General features: G+C 35.4%; 2 protein-coding genes and 1 pseudogene across 2 annotated transcripts; 2 read left to right on the forward strand and 1 right to left on the reverse strand.

The window, feature by feature from the left end:
• The first annotated feature begins 1,019 nt into the window (after positions 1-1,019).
• Positions 1,020-4,667, forward strand: LOC131803456 (membrane-bound alkaline phosphatase-like). The gene is made up of 3 exons (XM_059124780.1): positions 1,020-1,426; positions 3,225-4,248; positions 4,313-4,667. The coding sequence occupies exons 1-3, from the start codon at positions 1,040-1,042 to the stop codon at positions 4,519-4,521; spliced, it is 1,620 nt and encodes a 539-aa protein (XP_058980763.1). The 5' UTR covers positions 1,020-1,039; the 3' UTR covers positions 4,522-4,667.
• A 4,312-nt stretch (positions 4,668-8,979) lies between these two features.
• LOC101895089 (membrane-bound alkaline phosphatase-like) lies at positions 8,980-13,019 on the forward strand (annotated as a pseudogene).
• A 4,382-nt stretch (positions 13,020-17,401) lies between these two features.
• LOC131800471 (glutathione S-transferase 1-like) lies at positions 17,402-21,213 on the reverse strand. The gene is made up of 3 exons (XM_059125660.1): positions 20,623-21,213; positions 18,386-18,496; positions 17,402-18,104 (listed from the first exon to the last, which is right to left on the reverse strand). Exons 2-3 carry the CDS (start codon positions 18,478-18,480, stop codon positions 17,525-17,527), a joined length of 675 nt encoding a protein of 224 aa, XP_058981643.1. The 5' UTR covers positions 18,481-18,496; positions 20,623-21,213; the 3' UTR covers positions 17,402-17,524.
• Between the last annotated feature and the right edge of the window lie 749 nt (positions 21,214-21,962).

A 21,962-nucleotide genomic window follows, 5' to 3' on the forward strand; every position in this document is an offset into this window, starting at 1 on the left:
AATTTAATTTTGCAAAAAAATAAGTAAAGCTGAAGATGTGAATAATGAAGAGAATGTCCAGGAACTCCTAAATGATATATGACACTTAAAAGGCTAAAAATTACTCACTAAGGACTCATAAATGATCAAAAAATGACTTAAAAAAGATTCACAAATTAAGAGTATTAGTGCAATAAATAATTAGAAAACGACTCGAAAAAGACTCCTAGAACGATCAGAAAATGGTCGAAAAAGACTCTTAACTAATCTAGATGAAGACTCATATGTGATTTATTTAGAAGAGTCACGGGGGTCACGTTTTTCTCCCGACAAATAAGTATTTTATGACCAGAAAATGCGCTCATATTCCAGCTTTTTAATCGAGCAACAGGATCAAAAAAGACTCGAATATGATTAAATTTTAAAAAAACAAATGCTGACTGGGCAAAAAAAAACCTGCAATGTTCACATTATATTGTTAACGGTTGTTTTATTTTTGTGTAGTTGAAGAAGATTAGTAATTATAATATCGATTTTACGACATCAATAAAACTGACAGATTAGCTACGTTAATGTAACACATTATTGTCAAGAGAGCGATTTAAATTATTGCCCTTTTGCTGCTACACTCAACAACAGGTTCGGGTGCGTTTATAATTTTGCGTTACTTATATTTATTTTAAGCACTGTTCGAATAAATGTAAAAAATTGACATTTTGTGTATAATCTTGCTTTAATTTACTATCTATTCTAAAATATTTTTATAACTAGTCTTTCATTTTTATAAAAAACCTCTTTTTCATTTTAAAACTTGAAACTAACTTCACAATTGAATTTTTTTCCTTACCCATATTCCCCTATAAGAACAAATATCTTGGTCATTATTTTGTAAAATCGTGTAATTGTAACTGACGCTCGTAAGCACTATATTATATTTTCATGAAAACCAGTTCGTAATCCAAAAAAAAAAAAAAGACAACTTTTGATATATGCCGCCTTTTTAACACTTACCAAAATTAGTCTCATTAAAACACTTCAAAGCTTAACACACCATTGAGCTATGTACAAAATTCTAGCAAGTTTCATAATTATCGTCCTCATAATTTGGTTATTATTACACAATGGTGGCGGTACGCAAAAAACTCATAGTGAATCAAAACCCGAAATTTTTAATCCTCGAAAGATATTCAATGAAAATAGATTTACTCCAAAAGTGGAAAAACATGCAGAATATTGGCATTCAATCGGCCAAATGGAATTATTGAAAAATTTACAGAGAAAAGAACTGAATTTAAATAGAGCGAAAAATGTTATCCTGTTTCTCGGCGACGGTATGTCAGTGAGCACCCTTACAGCAGCCCGCATTCTCAAGGGACAAAGGAAAAATCAAACGGGCGAAGAGGAGTCACTGAGTTTCGAAAATTTCCCTTATGTCGCCCTAAGTAAGGTAGGTATTGAAGAACCAAAAGATTTAATATAATTGGCTACTATGTTAGAATATATATAAGAACGGAGGACCATTTTCTCACCTCATCTAGGCCTTATCTAAATATTACTATGTTCCAAGTTTAAACTATGTTGCGATCTTCCTTCCTTTAATATGACATTTTTTTAAAAAATTTTTATAAATTTTTTTTTTAAATTTTTTTATGCTATACAGACCAGGGCATGCAATTTCACTTGCTGACAACGTAAAAAATATAATTCTCATTCACTTCGGTACACCAGAACCTCTTGTACTTCATCTTATTTTGGACCAAATTTCAATTTTGTTGCATCAACTCAGTATAATGGAAGTAAAGGAATATAAATTTCCATTCCTTGGTGACTCACAGTCAAATTTGACGAAGAATAATTGAGTCTTTGTCGTTAACCTTCTAAAATGATGCCTTGTAGGAGTATCCCTAAAATGTGTTTTAATATGTATGTATTTTTATTAGGACACTATACATTTAAAATGCCTGTATCCCAAGGAATCTTAATCCAAAAATGTGGAAGGGGGAAACTTGCCGTCCCTATTTAGCAAAGCACAGATTTGCTCTTTTTCACTCGAAAGCGAAACTTGTTCAGGAGCAGGATTGCTCAAAGAGTGGGAGATTTTTTACGGAATCTACTCTCCAATCAAGCTGAATATAGAGCAAGAGTTTTCTCTAAATGAACGTAAAATTCTAAGACGATTTAGTAGGTCTGTCCGTCCGTCCGTCTGCCCGTATGTTGTAATCACGCTAGAGTCAAAATGAATAAAGATAGGAAGCTAAAATTTTGCACAGGTCAGTCTTTTGTCTACAGACAGGTCAAGTTCGAAGATGGGCTATATCGGTCCACGATATCGTATAGCCCCCATACAATGGTACCCACCCCCCCCCCCCCGTTATTCGGTATTTTGATGATTTTAGCCACTTTTTTAAAGGAAATTGTCTGAAACCGTTATCCCCAATATAACGGTACCTCCCTATATTCGGTATTTCGATGATTTTAGATACATTTTTCATTGGAATTGTCTAAAAATCCATACTAGAAGTTCTTTCCAAGCACTTTTCTTCCCGGAAGAAATATATCTACATAGGTTCAAGATATCGTATAGCCCACATACAACGACATATCGTATAGCCCGATATTAGACATTTGGCGATTTTTGGGACGTTATTCACCGGAGTTGTTTAAAATTGCGTATTTAGAGTTCGTAATGGGAACTACAGCCTATGACAAAAATGTCTATGCTGGTCCAGGCCTTCGTACAAGCCCCATATATCAGTACCTCCCTATCTTCGGTATTTTGATGATTTTAGCTATATTATTCACGGATTTTTAAAGTTTCGTATTTCAATATTGTAATGGCTTATGATAAAACTTGAGGAGGGGAATAATTTTGTATAAAATAACACACATATATAGAAATACAACAACAGTGTGACAAAAACTAAAAGAGTGCTCGTCAAGAGTACAATCTACTCGATTTTGAGCACATTTTGTTCCCACTCAATAACGATGAAAACATGCTCACTCATATTCAACGATTTTGAGCGAATTTTGTTTCTACCCAAAAGCGATAAAAAAACATGCTCACTCATATTCGAGCGATATCTAAAAATTGAGGTTGCTCAAATTTTTTAATGCTCCCAGGAGCTCACTCCCTCAAATTCAAGTAGGTTTCACTCTTTGTGCAAATTCGAGGTGTGCTATTAAGGATACTTTGCGATGTATAATCTGCAAGTACACTTTCTTTATCTTTCTTCCACCCTTAGACGTATTGCGCTAATTCCCAGGTGGCAGATTCCGCTTGTACTGCCACCGCCTATCTATGTGGTGTAAAGGGAAATATTGGCACCATTGGTGTAAATGGTCATGTAGAATTTGGTAATTGTACAGCCAGCATGGATCCGGCAAATCAAGTCTCCTCCATACTTGCCTGGGCACAAAAGGCGGGAAAAGCAACTGGATTCATAACCACAACCTCGCTAACGCATGCCAGTCCGGCAGGGACCTACGCCCATGTGGCAAGTCGCTTGTGGGAAAGTGATAGCGACATAATTAAATACTCCAATGGTAAAATCGATACCAGCACTTGTCCAGATATGGCTCAACAATTGATTAGCCAAGAGCCGGGGCGTAATTTCGACATAATAATGGGCGGTGGTATGGGTAAATTTATACCCCGGACTACCAAAGACTTTCATGACAATGGGGGCGAACGGAAGGATAATAGAAATTTACTTTCTCTATGGCAAACAATGCATCCCCAAGGAGTGCTGGTGACAAATCGCCAACAGTTGTTCAAAGCAAATACTTCTGAAATTTCACATATCATGGGTATATTTCAAAGTGAAACCATGCAATATCATGCCCTGGCTGATGAGGCACAACAACCCACGTTAATGGAAATGACAAAAGTGGCATTGGATTTTTTGCGTCGTAAAAATCGAGAGTATTTCATATTCATCGAAGGCGGTAAAATCGATTCAGCCCATCATTCCACAAAGGCCGGTTTGGCTTTGGATGAAACATTGGAATTTGAAAAGGCCATACAATTGGCTCGCGATATGACAGATCCAAAAGATACCCTCATTGTGGTCACAGCCGATCATGGCCAACCCTTAACTATTGGTGGCTATCCAAGACGTGGTAGTCCCATATTGGGCCTCAATGAAAATGAACGAGCTTCGGATGGTTTGAAGTTTTCCACACTAAATTATCCGATGGGTCCGCAACAATATCGTGATGAGAAAACGGGAAAACGTTTGGATCTTGGCAAATTGTCATGGAAAATTGGTAAGACAATGCAGTTGTTATCAAAAAGAAATGGCAATTGATTAGGAATTCTCTCCAATTTCAGATAGCCCATATCCCAGTTATATTCCTTCGTTTTACAGCTCACATTCCGGTGAGGATGTTGGTGTCTATGCTTCGGGTCCCCATGATTATCTATTTACTGGTGTTCTGCAGCAAAATACGATACCTCATCTCATTGCATATGCTGCCTGCCTTGGTGAGGGTCTAACGTTGTGCAACGAAAACGGTGAAGGGAAGAATATAAGTAATTAGGTAAAATGAAATAAATCTACTTCCGATTTTAGTAAAATTATTCATTGTATACTAGCAAATGCCCGCTATTTTGTATGTGGAATAAGCAATTTATATTAAGTGAATTTATGTTAAGAGAATTTTTTGTACCCAAATAAAAAGCTTTAAATAAGAGACCACAATTTATTGATATTAAATTATAAATTGGATGACTTTCCAGATTTAATACCATTTAGCGCTTTATATATATATATATATATATATATATATATATATATATATATATATATATATATTTACAAATCGACCTATACATATCATTCCTGCCGCACAAAAAGCGATCCAAATATCAAATTTTAGACTTCCAGCTCTATTTCTACCATAAATAGCAAATTTAGAAGTATTTAGTACTTTCGTACTTTTTTGGTACAAATTTCCGAAACATCTCTCAACCCTAACATTTAGTACTCTTCGTATAGGTTTATTACGCATTTCCAAAATCGCCTTCTTATATCAATCCTACTTCCCAGACTTGATTTTCGTACCAAATTTCAAATTTTACCTCTATCCGTTCAGATAATTTCAAACTAGCACCAAGTTAAGTGCATGTTAGTACATTTGTCACATACTTATTGTTTGAATTTCGAAAAAAACGATAGTTTGTCTCTCCAAAACCACATCGAAAACTCTCATTTCAAATTTCAGATTTCCATCTATATTCCTTCCCCAAACCTAACCATTTATTGCTATTTTATTTTAGCATTTTTCTTACTTTTTTGGTACTTATTTAAAAATCTCGGCTCCACGTATCAGATTAACAGTATAAAAGATGGTCCTAATGCCAAATTTTGGACTCCAACTCAGTCCCATACCCAAATAACAAATTTAGTAATTTTTAGTAAGTATTTCCAAAACAACCTCCAAATCATACCCTACACATTAACAGTGATCTCAGTGTCAAATTTTAGATTTCACGCAGTATCCGTCGACGCAATACCGAATTTCGTATAATTTAACACCGTTCGGACCTTTTGTACTCCTGTAGTACTTAGTTTTAAAAATAATACCAAATGTTAAAGACTCCAGATCTATAGGTTGACCCAAACCCAATCTATAGCAAATTTAGTACCATTAGTTACACAGAAGTATGAATTTCCAAGAGTTCCTACATAATCCAATCCAACAGTAATCTTAATTCCAAATTTCAAGATTTCAGCTCTTTCGGTTCACCCTAATCAAAATTATAGCAAATTTAGTAATATTTAGTATGCACCGCAATCCTACACTTCAACAGTAATCCTAATTCCAAGTTTCAAGATTCCATCCCATTTCGGTTCACACAAATCCAAATTGTACTAAATTTAGTACACATAAGTATGAATTTTCAAAACTACCTACATATCCTACACACCATCAGTAATCTTAATTCCATATTTCAGGACTCCAACTCTATCGGTTTACCGAAATACAAATTGTACAAAATTTTGCACATATTAGTACATATAAGTACAAATTTCCAAAACTTCCTACATATCCCAATCCTATAAAGCAATAGTAATATTATTTCCAAAATTCTGGATTCAAACTCTATCGGTTCTCCCAAAATTTAAATCGGACTAAATTTAGCACCATTTAGACACATAAGTACGCATTTCCTACCTCAGTCCTACATTGTAATAGTAATCTTATGAAGCCACACACGATATAACCGTTAACTTAGAGGGTTGCAAAATTTTACGCTTCGGCCACAAACGATACAACTTTGTGTACAACCTCTTTGTACAACTTCACTTTTCGTAGATTTTATTTGAGTTAAGTTTAAACGTTACAATTGGTTGTTACAACATGCAAAATATCAAAAAATTGATTTTTTGTACAACCAAGACAAAACTTCTTACAACCGGTACACAAACGATACAATCTTGAATACAATCTCTCCAAGTTGTACAACCAATTGTATCGTGTGTGTGTGGCTTGCATTATTTCCAAATTTTAGCATTCCAGCTTTATCGGTTCACATAAATCGAAATTGTACCAAATTTAGTACCATTCAGATCTTTTCGTGCACATAAGTACAAATTTCGAAAACTACCTCCATATCCCAATCCTACACTCCGCCAAAAATGTTCATTTCAAATTTCAGAATTCCAGCTGCATCTACTCCTCCAATTTTAAATTGTACCAAATTTAGTACCGTGCAGTACTTTTCCTATATATAAATACACAATTCCAAAACTGATTTATTACATCGAGCCTACTCCTTAACCTTGGTTTCCATTCCAAATTTTAAGTTTTTAGTTCTAACCATTCAGATGATACGAAATGGTAACAAATGTAGCAAATTTAAGTACTTTTCGTACACTTATAGTGCGTATTTCCAAAAGCTTTTTGATACACCTATCATGCACAAAATAAGTGACCCTCATTCCAAATCTTCTGGTTCGTCAAATACGGATACCATATTTTGTACCTTTCAGTACTTTTCGTACCGCTTTTTAAAATACGTACTATTTTAAAAAACCCAGTCTTATTTGACACTTTCGGACCAAGAGTGACCCTCACACATAATTTCTGCCGTTTCGTCTGGGCGTTGACGAATCGTTAAATCAGTCAGTCAATTACTTTTCTCTTTATTGATATAGATAAAAAATATGTAAATACGTACATATTTTTATTAGAAAATAATCCATTTTGTTTGGAATAAAGATTAATAGTGAAAAATAATTATTTCATGGTATAATCCAATTAATTACAAGAAAAAAATTAAGATATTTCAATTATTACATGAAATTCTAAATGATTTTTAACCCGGCCACAAAACAGCCGATTTTTTCCAGCAACTAGATAATTCTCACTGAGGAAATTTTCGCAGTAAAAACTTGCACACTCTCAGTAACTAACTGTCAAAATCACTCGCTCTCACTTAATAGACTTTCGGATTATCGAGTTATCGTATTGGGTTATGTACACCTAATATTGAGTATCAAGGATTGTGCAAATATTTGTAAAAATAAACACCCTTAAAAACACTCAACTAAAATAGGTTTCCTTAGTCGCATTCCGACAAGAACTTCATCTGATTGAAGATATAAAAGTACATTCAAAATGATCTATTGAGTAATGCTGATCAAAACAGACAAGAAACCATGTACTAATAATTTACGTATTAGGCGTATATGTATATGGGCACTAATTTAAACCAGTAAAGAAAGTCTTAAAGTCGGGCGGGGCCGACTTTATGATACCCTACACCACATTGCTAATTTAGTAGAGCTCCACATAACAATTAAAAGTTTTTATGGGAGAATTCATTCATAAACGCTATGATTATAATTATAATTTAAAGTTCAAAGGACTAAATATGCCAAAGCATTTGTATCTTTTAAATTCGGAATTGTATTGCCCATTTGGTGCACAATTAATTTGAAATCGGATAAAGATATATATGGGAGCTATATCCAAATCTGAACCGATCTCGATACAATTTCCCTGAATATCGTTGTTACGGAGTGCATATTACGGTTGTGGGTTGTGGGTAACAAATATAACAAATCGAATGAATAATATATATGGAAGCTATAGCTATATCTGAACGGATCTTCACCAAATTTGACATACTAGCTTCTAGACTCAATTCGGTCGTAAGTGCCAAATTCCCTCCCATTTGGACAAATATTAGACTTTTGGTGCACAATTAAAAGTAAATCGGATTAACTTATATATGGGAGCTATATCCAAATCTGAACCGATCTCGATAAAATTAAGGAAAGGTATTCCTGAGCTGTATTTGATATATTCCCCCAAATATTGTTGTTACTAATACTGTATTGTTATTACGGCTGCGGAGGACAAAAATAACAAATCGGATGAACAATATATATGGGAGCTATAGCTATATCAGAACCGATTTCTATAAAATTTGGCATACTCATTTTCAGGCCTAATTTGGTTGTATGTGCAAAATTCCATACTATTTGGGCTGATATTACACGTTTGGTGCACAATAAAAGGCAAATCGGACGAGGATATATATGGGAGCTATATCTAAATTTTTACCGATTATCTCCAATTTCAATAGGGTTCGTCCTTGGGCCAAACAAATGTTGTTTGCAAAATTTCATCTCAATCGGATAATAAATGCGACCTGCATTTTGTTCACAAGAATACATGGACAGACGGACGGACAGACGGACTGACATGCATAAATCAACTCAGAAAGTGATTCTATGCAGATCATCAAAAGGAACTATGGGTCTATCTCGTTTCCTTTTGCCTGTTACAAACAAATGCACAAAGACATAATACCCTGACCACCTTGTGGTGTAGGGTATAAAAAAGGTACAACAACAAATGTACAACTCTGCCTCACGTATTTAGCAATTGTCAAAAAAATTAATTGACAAATTACACAATACCAGTTTTTTTTCAAAATAATTTCATACCTATTCTATGATTCATAAATGTTATAAAAATACAAGCATGCATTGCAGGTGAATAACCAGTAACGTGCAGAGGTCGGTTGTTGCTACCACTTTTTTTGTGGTATTCTAATTAAACTGTTAAATGTTTCTTTAATTGTCTGATTTTGGAAGATTTTAATCTCTCTGTCATCACTTAACAATGAAAAATCCCTTTGTGGCTTTTCACTTAAAAAAATGTTTGTGGCGTTAAATTAATATAATTAATATAAATATAAAGTTGTTAAGAAATTTATCATTATTATTAGCATTACGAATATGACTAGATATAAATCGCTCATTCACTCAAAGAGTGGCATATCTCAAAAATGGCACTTTTTTGACTTAGCGATATTTATTTCTTCTATGAATCTTACTTTATCCCTCCATAACTTTTTCATATCTCAACTTGGAGTTTGATATAAATCAATAAAACAGTATATTGAGTTTATGAAGCACATAAACACTAAGCCATGCTTAATCTTGCATAAAACATTATCACAGATATCTGGTGACCTCGTTTGCAAATATTTTTCTATATAGTTATATTACTTCTTGTCCGATAGTCTTTTTAATTCGGAAAGTCAAATTTCAATCAATAACTTAAAATGCGTTTAATTCGAAATTAGCAATACGTATAATTTTTAAGAATCGATGAAGGCAAATTTGCAAAAATCGCTGAATAAGCAGTACTTACCGTCCGCTTAAAATAAGAATCTTCAAAAATACAAACAAGAGATACCCTCGCGTACAATTTGAAGTGTTTATCTCCTGCTGATTTTAGAAAAAAACGTTGTACATTTTAGTACTTTTTGTACCTTTAAATTAAGATTATTCCAAAATACAACCTTATCTCATATATTTTCACAAATACCATGCGTTATGCATTTACCCAATACAATTCGTATTCGTAATGCAAATTTCTAAAACCCTAGCCCTTAATTGGCCTTCACGTAAAATTTCAAAATTTTAGCTTCAGACGTTTCGTCTGGGCGTTGATGTATCAGTCAGTCAATCTGTGAACAACTCAACTTATTTTGGCATAACTCTAGTTTAGTAAAAACTCTGGAATTTTTTTACCCTGCTTCCGGATAATTATTTTTTATAGGAGGAGGGACCCAGATACTCCGATATTTGACCCGAAAGTGCGGGTTAGACCCGGATCATTCTCATGCAAAATTTGGTGTCGATTGGTTCGTTTGAACCCCTAAATATTTTGCGATCATCACCGAAAGCAAAAGGCCCCTCTGTATCTCCAAATTAAGATATTTATAAAGGCTGGCAAATCAGGAACATTTTTAGTTGTTGATCCATTTCAACCCCTAAATATATTGCGGATATCTTTGAAAACTAACCCTACCCTTGCGAAAATTTTCGTGGCAATCGAACGATAATTGCAATCTGTATATAATACTCCAACCTGTGTTGTAAAAATAGCATGCGATAAAAATATATGGGCTAAACGATATTGTAGACCTTTATAGATAATTATCATTCGAGGTATAAAGTACCCACAAGGAAGTCCTTGTGTGGATTTTCAGACAATTCCGTTGAAACATGTGGGTATAAACATCAAAATACCGAATATCGGGGGGTACGTTATATGGGGGCTAAACGATATCGTGGACCTATGTAGAATATTCTCTCTCTGGGGGTAAAGTACTCACACGGGACTTCTTGTGTGGAATTCCATTGAAAAATGTGGCTAACATCATCAAAATACTGAATATAGGGGGTAACGTTATATGGGAGCTATACGATATCGTGGACCGATATAACCCATCTTCGAACTTGACCTGCCTGCAGACAAAAGAGAGATCTGTGCAAAATTTTAGCTTCCTATCTTAATTCGTTTAGACTTAGCGTGATTATAACAGACGGACGGACAGGGTTAAATCGTCTTAGAATTTTACGCTGATCAAGAATATATATACTTTGTTGGGTCCAAAATGATTATTTCGATGAGTTACAAACAGAATGACGAACTTAATATACCCTCCATACTATGTATGGTGCGATTTTTTTAGGTTTTATTCTTTTATGCCAGGAGGGCATTCTGAATTGACAATTTTGTTCAGCCATTCTTGAGATATAAGCGTTCTAACTAAGGGATGTTAGGTATCCCTTTGTATATACACATTGTATATATTTCCCTATATATATTCGATATATTTACTATCGGCATCTACGTAACGGTCAGAATTGAACTCTTCGCCTATTTGTGATTTTGCCAGAATTAAAAATATTCGCGGTTTAATGAAAATTCGACTTTTATTTAACACAAATGTTATGGTCTATTTCACCCACTTAACGTTACCCGATGACCATCAAAATTGGAAGGCCCTAAGTTCTGGCCCCATGCTAACTACCGCATCCATTGGTCTATAATTGCGACCTGTAGAGCAACTGCAAAATCAGGAAATTTTTTTACTTTTTGGTCCATTTCAACTAATTTTTGGCAGCTCGGGTTCTCTCACAAATATTTTTAGATATGTTAGATTACGCAATTTGATTTTAACCAAAAACCTCCCGATGAAAAAAGAAGCCCGGAATTTTTGCGTGCTTTGACGAGAGAAGAACTTTTCGAGAATGTATGGAAACAGGACTTGAATGTAAATAAAGCAAAAAATATTATTTTGTTCCTGGGCAATGGCATGTCATTGAGTACGGTCGCTGCAGCAAGGATACTTAAGGGGCAAAAAATAAATCACGCCGGAGAAGAGGAGGCCTTGAGTTTTGAAAAGTTTACCATACGAGACTCAGTAAGGGGCAAAAAATAAATCACGCCGGAGAAGAGGAGGCCTTGAGTTTTGAAAAGTTTACCCATACGGGACTCAGTAAGGTATGATTTGGAAGTCTAATTTACCAATGTTATGTAAATAAAAATATAATACCTATTGCGCTAATGCCCAAGTTTCAGACTCGTCCTGCACCGCCACCGCCTATTTGTGTGGAGTGAAAACGAACATTTTCAATATTGGCTTCAGTGCCAATGTGGAGTATAATAACTGTACAGCCAGTATGGAGCCCAGTAATCAAGTATCCTCCATTGCTTCCTGGGCTCAGGCTGCCGGAAAATCCACCGGTTTCATAACCACAACTACATTAACCCATGCAAGTCCTGCCGGCGCTTATGTCCATGTGTCCAATCGTTTGCATGAAAGCGATGCTGATGTTTAGGATATAGCCCAACAGCTGGTGTTGCAAGAACCGGGTCGAAACTTCAATGTCATGATGGGTGGCGGCATGGAAAAGTTTGTACCATTCTATCAACGTGATGACCATGGGCGGCTTCGGGGTGGTAAAAACTTAATTTCGCAATGGCAAGAGGATCACACCAGGGTCAGGTAGTTACAAATCGAAAACAATTATTGAATTTGAATACCTCCGAGATCAAGTAAAGCCATGGATTATCACATATTGGCCAATCAAAGCAAAGAGCCTTCGTTATCTGAAATGGCAGAGGTGGCCTTGAAGCTTTTGCAGAAAAATGAGAAAGGTTATTTCATCTTCATCGATGGTGGTAACATAGATACTGCCCATCAAGAGAATAAAGCTGCTGTGGCCCTGGAAGAAGCTTTGGAATTTGAAAAGGCCACACAATTGGCTCGTGATATGACTGATGTCAAAGACACTCTCATTGTTGTCACCACCGACCATGGCCATCCCCTAACCATTGTGGTTTATCCAAATCGTGGTAATCCAATATTGGGTTTAAATAAACACGATCGTGCACAGGATGGTTTGAAATTTTCAACTCTCAACTACGTTTTGGGGCCGCTATAGTATGTGGATGCCAGAGGGAAACGTTTGAATTTGGATAGAATGCCCAGAATATTTTACAAATAAGTCGTTTTTTAACGGTTTTCTTGTTTAGATAGCATATTTCCCAGTTACATTAAAACCCCAGCAGGCCACCATTCCAGCGAAGATGTTGGCATATTTGCCTCTGGGCCTTTTGCCCATCTCTTTACGGGAGTGCTGCAACAGCACACAATACCTCATTTAATGGCCTATGCGTCATGTATTGGTGATGGACCATCTGTGTGTAAGGATATTTAGGATTATCGGTGGAAGACTAGTGCTCTTCATAAATACAAAATGTCGACAATAAGAATTCTACCCTCTGCCATAAAATGAAAGATATATTTTATATACAGACCCAATAAAGTATGTATATTCATGATCAGCGTAAACTAAACAATGCTCATCTTTCTACCCGTCTTTTAAAATCTAAATAGAACTTGAACTATAAAAGATATTAAAATTAGGAATTCTGCAGCTTCACCATTACAAGTAAGATGTTTGGTAGCTCCCGATTTTTGGTATTTCGAATATTATGGTCCCATTATAAACGATACGATCACAATGGGCCTCATCGAAATAATAGTTTAATACCCATGGCCTGTTTGGACCAAATCGGTTCCAGGATATTTGGAACATATCTGGCTGGCTAGTGCGCACGATAACTCTCGAACTCCGATAAAAAAAAAACAAGTAAGCAAAGGCTACAGTCGAGCGTGGCCGACCGTTGAATACCCTACAACACTATAATAAACCATACAGTTTATATAGGCGAAATACTCGACAGAATTCCACAAGATATTGTGACAAATAATTAAAGACAACCATCAGGTTTCGAATAATAGCAACTTAAACTAATTTGCTCATTTCCAATTTATTGGTAGATGTTGCACGTAAATGGTCTTCCTAGATCTGGAACCAATATTTCCGTTTGCGTTTGACTGAAACGCATATATATGAGATACAGACATTCTTCAACGTCTTTCCTTTATTTGTGAATTCTCCAAAAAGTCACTGGAATAGACATTTTCGTATTTTGTCTACAAAAGTTGGCAAACTATTTCACACATTGAATATTTTTGGATGGCCATCCGAAACTGCTTGGCTTTTGCAATGTGCGGTAACCCCCATTCAAATGTGCGTGAGGATCGGGCGATAATTACGGCCTGCTGACAATTTTGCAGTTTTTTGGTCCATTTCAACCCCTAAATATATGACGATCATCTCCAAAAAGAGTAGGCTTCTATTCTGACCCTCAGCTTATCCCTATGCAAAATTTCGTAAGGATCGGGCCATAAATGCGATCTGTATATGATATCCTGATATCTTAACTACTTAGTTTTGTTAGCTGTAGAAATATTACCAAATGTTTAATTCAAAATGAAAATATGCCAAAAATATGACAAAATTAAAAAAATATGAAAAAATTTTAAGAAAACAAAATTTTCATCTTTAGAGAGATATTTTTATGCGATTTTTATAGACGTTTTTTCTTTCCTGCCAAGAAGCCATTCTGAATTAGTGAGAACTGTCGAAATCAGTTCAGCCGTTCTCGACATATAAGAGATCTTTCAAGCATATCTTCTTTCATAGACATAAATATCGCACATATTTTGCTATATATCCGATTTATTGGATGTTAACATCAATGTAAAGATCAGAAGTAACCTTTTGATGGCTTTGTTATTTTGCCGGGATTTAAAATATTCACGGTTTAATGAAAAATTTTGAATTTTTTCAACACAAAAGATATGGTCTATTTTATCCGCTAAATATTATCAGACGACCACCCAAATTGGTAGGCTTTTTCCCCGCCCTAAACTCTAGCTACATGCGAAATTCCGATTGGTCTATAATTGCGACCTGTATAGCTACTGGAAAATCCGAAATTTTTTCAGTATTTGGTCCATTTCATCCCCTAAACATTTGGCGATCATCTCCAAAAGCAATAGGGTTCTATTCTGGTCCAAGCCCCACCTACATTCTAAATTTCGTGAAGATCGGACCATAATTGCGACCTGTAGAGTGATTACAAATTAACATGGACAGACGGACGGACGGACATACATAGCTAGATCGACTCAGCTCGGCGAGCTAGGAAGATCCATATATACTTTCCTATGTGGGAAACCAATATTTCGAGGTGTTACATAAATTCTGGCCCAATCAAACTTATAATACCCCCAACACATAGTGTTGTAGGGTATAAAAACTTGGTAAAAAATTGGTTTGAAAACCTCGTAATATTATTGTCAAACTTAGATCGAGTTCGGAGATGGGCAACATTAGTCCACTCCATCATATACCTTCTCCACAAAAGGTTACAATTTCCACAGAAAATAATTTATAATTTATTTTAGATTAAAAAAGTATTATTTGATTTTGTTTAAACTTTGCGGATTCTAAAATTTGTGTCCGAAATGGACAATATCGGCCTACTCTTTTTAGTACCTCCATTATTAAGGGTCAAAATTTTGAAAAATCTCAATGCATATAAAATGTAATATAAGAGTCCGATTGTCTTGAAATGTCGCATATCCCAGTATTTTTAACAACTCTAGGTCTGGTATGATGATGGGACCACTCCTTCGGGTACCTCCCCCACAAAGGGTCGATATTTTGAATAAACATGAAGCTCATAAAACGCGAAATAAGCAACCGATTCCTTTCAAACTCGGCTCGTCCCAATATTCCTATCAACAAAAGATGAAGTGGGAAGATATAATATATCGGACCAATCCTTCTGGTACCTTCGCCACAACGGATCAACAATTTGAATATTTCGGTCTCTCCTAAAACGCGAGATACGCGTCCGATTCTCTTCAAATTTCACACATCCCAATATTTTAATTAACCCAAGATCTAGTGCGAATGTGGGATATATGGGTCCACTCCTTCTGATACCTCCTAAAGAAAGGGTTCAAAATTTTGAAAAACAAAACGCTCATCTAATACTATCTAAAAATACTATCCAAATTTCACACATCCCAATATTTTTACCAACGCAAGATCTGATGTGAGATATATCAGTCCACCCCTTCTGACCACCACATAGGGTCACAATTTTCAATACTTAAATGTCTCATAAATTGCGAAACAAGTCAGCAATACTTTTCAAACTTGGTATATCTAAATATTTCTCTCAGCCAGAAATCTGATGTGAATATTGAAGTTATAGGCCCTCCTTCTTCTGGCACCTCCCCCACAAAACGTTAAGAAAATGATTGAAAATTATTCGCATAAAATAGAAAATAAATGAAAATAAATGTAAAATTTTTCAAATCCAACTCACATTTCAACAATTTCCAAAAATTATGACATACAGGGTGAGATGAAAAAACTGCAACAAATTTCAGTCTGCTGTTATTTCTAAGCCACTCGCCCGACATCTGTTTAAATTATTCCAGTGACAGAAGTGTACAAAAGCATTTTGGTGAGAATTTTCCAGAAAAAAAAAAGTTATTCGTGATAGAATTCAAGCGTGATAGTGTGATTTCTTTATATTTGGATGGAAAACCGCAAGTGGCTATACTTAGAGCACTCCAGCATTTAAATGTGAACAAGTCTTTTGTGTCTTGTACCATCTCTCGCTAACGTGATACTGGTAGCGTAGCCCGACGTCAAGGATGGAGACGGAAGCAAACAGCAACATTGTCAGAAATGGTGCGAAATGTAAAGAAGCGACTTGATCCAAACCCGCTTCGCAGTGGCCGAAAAATGGCTCGTGAGCTGAACCTATCGCAATATTCTATTCGGTAAATATTGAAAAAACGAGCTCAGAGTAAAGCCATTGATATTTCAAGAAGGGCAAGAACTTACACCGCAACAGAAAGAAAATAGACTCAGAAGAGCAAAAGAGTTACTTCGCTTGCCCGAAAGTGGTGTACAACCGAATTTGGTTTTCTCCCATAAGAAAACATTCGTTGTCCAGCAGTTTGTAAACAAACAAAATGATTGTTTTTACTTGCCAAAGAGGTCAGCTGAAAATGTGCACCGGTTGTTCGGTTGGCCACCAGAACTCAAGTTACGGCCATGGTGATGGTGTGGGCCACCATAACAGCCGATGGTCGCTCACCGCTCGTATTAACCGTATATTCTCTGGAGGGTGTATTAAAGGCTTGGGCACGCAAACATATTGGCCGCAGACCTTGGATATTCCAACAGGACTTAGCACCATCGCACTCAGCATGCGCCAACCAAGAATGGTTACAAAATGAGGTTCCTCGCTTCATTTCCAGCGCACAATGGCCATCCATAATCTCCGAATACCTATGCGTTGGACTATTGTGTCTGGAGTATTTTAGAAAGCAAGGTTGGCACTGAAAAATACCAAAGTGTTGATCAGCTCAAGCAAGCGCTTCGCCAAGAATGGGCCAAAATACCGCAGAGCAACATTCGGGCTGCGTGTGACGGATTCATTGGCCGTTTAAAGGCCATAATTCGTGTTAAGGGTGACCAATTCGAACAAATCTAAACTTATTCTAAAATATGATGCTATTTCCGATAACTTTTGGCATTCATTCAATAAAATATTAAAAAAAAGTAAAAATTATGGCGTTTGACTTTGTTAAAGTTTTTTTTTATCACACCTTGTAGATTGTGTCAGTTGTTTTTATCAACAACTGATCACTCTCGGCCTAAATATAATACATTACATATTGCAGATAATTCCAATATTTATATTACAAAATCTTTCTGGTAATACTTTTTACCACGTGTACAATTTACGTATTTTTATTTAATATTCCCCTTTGCCTTTATTTTCAATTAACTTCCTTTTTGGTTAAACGATTCTCTTTGAGTTTTTCCTTAATTTTCATTTGCAACCGTTTGGACCCATCATCGTAATAAAACGGCATTGAACACATTCTCCGTAACCAGTCGAACAGTTTGGGATACGTCTCCTCAACAATGGGAGCATTCTCAACTACAGCCGTTATTGTGGCAAGACAACAAATATCAGCAATTGTCATATTTTCACCACAAAGATACGGACTATCTTTTAAAATGTCTTCCAATATCATCCAGGATTCGTGCAAACACCTAACTACATCCTTTGGTACACTTTCCAATCCTCCATATAAAATTTGTACGTACATAAAACGCATGGGTGAAAATATATCACAAGAATCGAAATGTAGTCGGGCATTTACTAAAGTTCTTTGTACCAAGCCCTTGGGATATAGTTCGTCATTTGTTGCGTATTTATCTACCAAATATCCACAAATGGCATGGGAATCATAGATAACATCATGACCATCGACCAGAGTGGGTACCGTGTGCTGTGGGTTCAATTTCCTGAATTCCGGTGTTAGAGTTTCACGTGTATCGAGACTTATTTCTCTGAAAAATAATTAAAGAATATTTTTGATTTGTTTTATGATTTCCAATCATTGCTTTGTTCCAGAACCAGCAAGAATCTACTAGTTTTGTATTATTTTTCGATATCATAAAAGGAAAATAGGTTGTAGTAGTTAAATGCATACATTCTGGAACAAACAATTGCTCTGTTTCAGAACACGCAAGAATCTACTAATTTTGTAATTATTTTCAATTATCGGTTATTGTAGTAAGAACTTTCGCATTCTTGCAGTTCTGAAACAGACGACATATATAAGACTTACATGCATTCCAGTTCCAAACCAAGGTATTTGACCAAATACATAACTGCTCTGGATGGTGCGCTTAGAGGATTCATGTAGAGAATTGGTTTCGACATTTCGGTTTTGATATATCTGAAAATGTAATTAAATTTTAGAAAATTATATGAATGTATAAAATGTTATGTAACAAAATGGAAAATCAGCTGCGATATTGGCTCGTTGTTATTCCAGATATTTTTCAATGAAGATGGAGTTAATTGTGTCGATTTTATATAACCATCGAACCATTCTAACATAAATTATGCATTGGCTGAAAGATATACAGGGTGAGATAAAACGACTGCAACAAAGTCAAACGTCATAAGTTTTACATTTTTTAATTTTATTAAATGAAAGCAAACAACTAAAAGTAAGCAGGAAGTTCGACCGGGCCGAACTTTGAATACCCTCCACCATTTGGAACGAATTATGAAATTTAAAAAAAAAATAAATAAAATCCATTAAAAAATCTGTAATAATCTTAAAAATACCGAATATCTGAAGGTGCCGATATATTGGAGGCATATACGATATTGTGGACCTACAAATCTATGTCTGGGGGTACACACAAAGAACTCTTTTTGTAGAATTTCAGACAATTCCGTTGAAAAATGGGACTAAAATCATCAAAATACCGAGTATCGTGGGGGACCCTTATATGGGAGCTATACGATATCGTAGACCTATACAGATAATTCTCTTTCAGGGAGTAAAGTGCTCACAAAGAACTCCTTGTGTGAAATTTCAACTAATTCCGTTAAAATGTGGGAAATATCATAAAATTCATCATAAGTCTATATTTGTTCAAATTGGTCATCTTTGGCACGAATTATGACCTTTAAACGGCCAATGAAACCGTCACACGCTGCCCGAATGTTGCTCTACGGTATTTTGGCCCATTCCCGGCGAAAGTGCAAACTTGCTTTCTAAAATACTCCAGACACAATAGTCCAACGGATAGGTATCCGGAGATTTTGGTGACCATTGTGCGCTGGAAATGAAGCATTCTTGGGTGGCGCGTGCTGATTCCTGTTGGAATGTCCAAGGTCTGCGGCCAAAATGTTTGCGTTCCCAAGGCTTTAAAAACCCTCCAGAATATTTTCGTAAGTTCTTGCACTTTTAGGAATTTCAATGGCTTTACCCCGAGCTCATTTTTCAATATTTGCCGAATGGAATATTGCGATATGTTCAGCTCACGAGCCATTTTTCGACGACTGTGACGCGGGTTTCGATCAAGTCGCTTCTTTACTTTTCGAACCATTTCTGCTGATCTTGCTGATTTCTTCCGTCCATTTCCTTGACGTCGGGCTACGCTTCCAGTATCACGGTAACGAGACACAAAAGATTTATTCACATTTAAATGCAGCCAAATATAAAGAAATCACACTATCACGCTTGAATTCCATCACGATTAACTTTTTTTGGAAAATTCTCACCAAAATGCTTTTGTACGCTTGTAAACACTATAATGCGATGTCACTGGAATAATTTAAACTGCTGTCGAACGAGTGGCTTAGAAATGACAGCAGTTTGGTTGCAGTTTTTTCATCTTACCCTGTTGTGATTTTATCTTTGCACTTTCTCTCTATGCGTACATTTTGAAGGACAACACAGTGACAACGGAAATTCTGGACCCGTTGAATAAGGAATGTAGTAAATCGGACATCGGCAGTTTAAGTTCTCGAACTACTCGCTGGAGAAAAATTATGAATGGAAGCCTTTTCTAAAGAAAAAGATAGATGGGACGCCGTCGTCTCGAACCACAGAGGCACCAAGGCCAATGAAGCCATGGAAAAGATGTCATAGTGTAGAGCAGTCAATAACTCCGTATAACCCTTCTCTTTGCATCTTCACTCTCCTTTTACTTTTTGAATGAGACCTTGCAAAGTACTTTAAAATCGTTTTTTGTTCGAAAGTCTGTAACTTTCAAATGGGTACTTGTATTCAAAATCGAAGTTCAGATTTTTAATTTGTAATATTTGGCATAAAAATATGAACGGTTTTGTTTTTCAAAAATTTTTTCTCATTTTCTGGACTTCGGATTATTCAAAGAAATTTTGTAATAATTTGTACGAATTATTGCAAAATTATTGGGTAATCATTGTGAATCTAATATCAGTAACACTACACCAACCATTTTCCCATACCCAGTTTTCGTCACTTTTTCATTCGATTATCTTTTCAAGCAGTTGCATGCATTTTAGATTTATCAGTCTTACCTACTTTCACTTTTAACTAAATATTGTATATTTTTTATATCTTTTCACTTAAACTTAAAAAAGTATATATATTTGTCCGCAGAATTCCGCAATGTTCTCTTAAGCCTCTATACAGATTATGGCTTTAATTTAATCAGTTGTGACCTATTATAAATGTTTCATCGTTATCGGTAATACATTAAAAATGTTCAATGGTAAAATTCAATTCAGAAGAAGGCCATTGTAAAACACATGAAGCTTTAATAATGGTTACACATTTTTTATTGTGAAAGCGGGACCGACTGAGTAAATTATAGCCTACACCGACTAGCAAGTGCTCCCTTCTTCATATGTGGAAAAAGGAATTTATATTAAGTGAATCAAATAAAAACCAACAAGGAAAGATAAGGTCTGGCGGGGTCGACTATATGATATCCAACACCACTATGCGTATTTAGTAGAGTAACAAAAAAGTTTATATTGGGAGTTTATGTGAAGAAGATCATATTAACTATTAAACAAATAACATTGCTGTACAGTGCTCGATATGGCTTCGATAAAGATTATATTAACAAATATTTATTGGAGCAATAGATATACAAGACCGAGTTTCATCAAATGGTAAAATTCGGTTGAATATGAAAAAATCTATTCAATTTGGGCTGATATTACATATATGGTGAGCAATAACCGTAAAATCGAATGAAGATGTATATGAAAGCTATATAAAATTCTGAACCGATCTCGATAAATTTGACAGAGGTATTTTCGAGCACTATGTGATCCCCGATACCAAATATCTTACTTGTGAGGGACTCAAAATCCCAAATCGGATGAAACATATATATGTCTCCCTAAGTCGGATGTGCCAAAATACAGGTCATTTGGATTGATACTTGCCATTTGGAGCTATATGTAAATTTGAACCAATTCTCACCAATTTCAATTCGTCCTTGGGCAAAAAAAAATATTGTTCGGAAAATTTCATTTCAATCAGATAATAAATGCGACCTGAATTTGGTTCACAGAAATACGTGTACATCGAGTCAGAAAGTGATTCTATGAAGACCCTCATGTTACAAACAAATGCACAAAGACATTATACTATTACCGCTATGTGGTGTAGGGTATAACCACTAATTCTTTATTTCAAGTTATAAACTAAACTCCAATTTCAATATATAGCAAAATAGGGACACACGTATATAAAAATATTTACTTCTCTGTCTAGTAAAATTCTAAACATGAGTACTTACGTATATGTAGCTTTGTATATTTCGTCATTTGTAAAATATTACTATATTTGATAAATATTAACATATTTCAAAAATACATTCAATTTTTTTTATTATAGACAAAGT

Source organism: Musca domestica, unplaced genomic scaffold (assembly GCF_030504385.1).
Source record: "Musca domestica strain aabys unplaced genomic scaffold, Musca_domestica.polishedcontigs.V.1.1 10, whole genome shotgun sequence".
Lineage (NCBI taxonomy): Eukaryota > Metazoa > Arthropoda > Insecta > Diptera > Muscidae > Musca > Musca domestica.

Excerpts from the sequence above, each read along its gene's own strand:
- LOC131803456 (XM_059124780.1), top strand. The coding sequence starts at position 1,040 with ATGTACAAAATTCTAGCAAGTTTCATAATTATCGTCCTCATAATTTGG. Across the intron at positions 1,427-3,224 it reads CTTATGTCGCCCTAAGTAAG|ACGTATTGCGCTAATTCCCA; the intron begins GTAGGTATTGAA and ends TTCCACCCTTAG. Across the intron at positions 4,249-4,312 it reads CAAATTGTCATGGAAAATTG|ATAGCCCATATCCCAGTTAT; the intron begins GTAAGACAATGC and ends CTCCAATTTCAG.
- LOC131800471 (XM_059125660.1), bottom strand. The coding sequence starts at position 18,480 with ATGTCGAAACCAATTCTCTACATGAATCCTCTAAGCGCACCATCCAGA. Across the intron at positions 18,105-18,385 it reads GGTTTGGAACTGGAATGCAT|AGAAATAAGTCTCGATACAC; the intron begins GTAAGTCTTATA and ends ATTATTTTTCAG.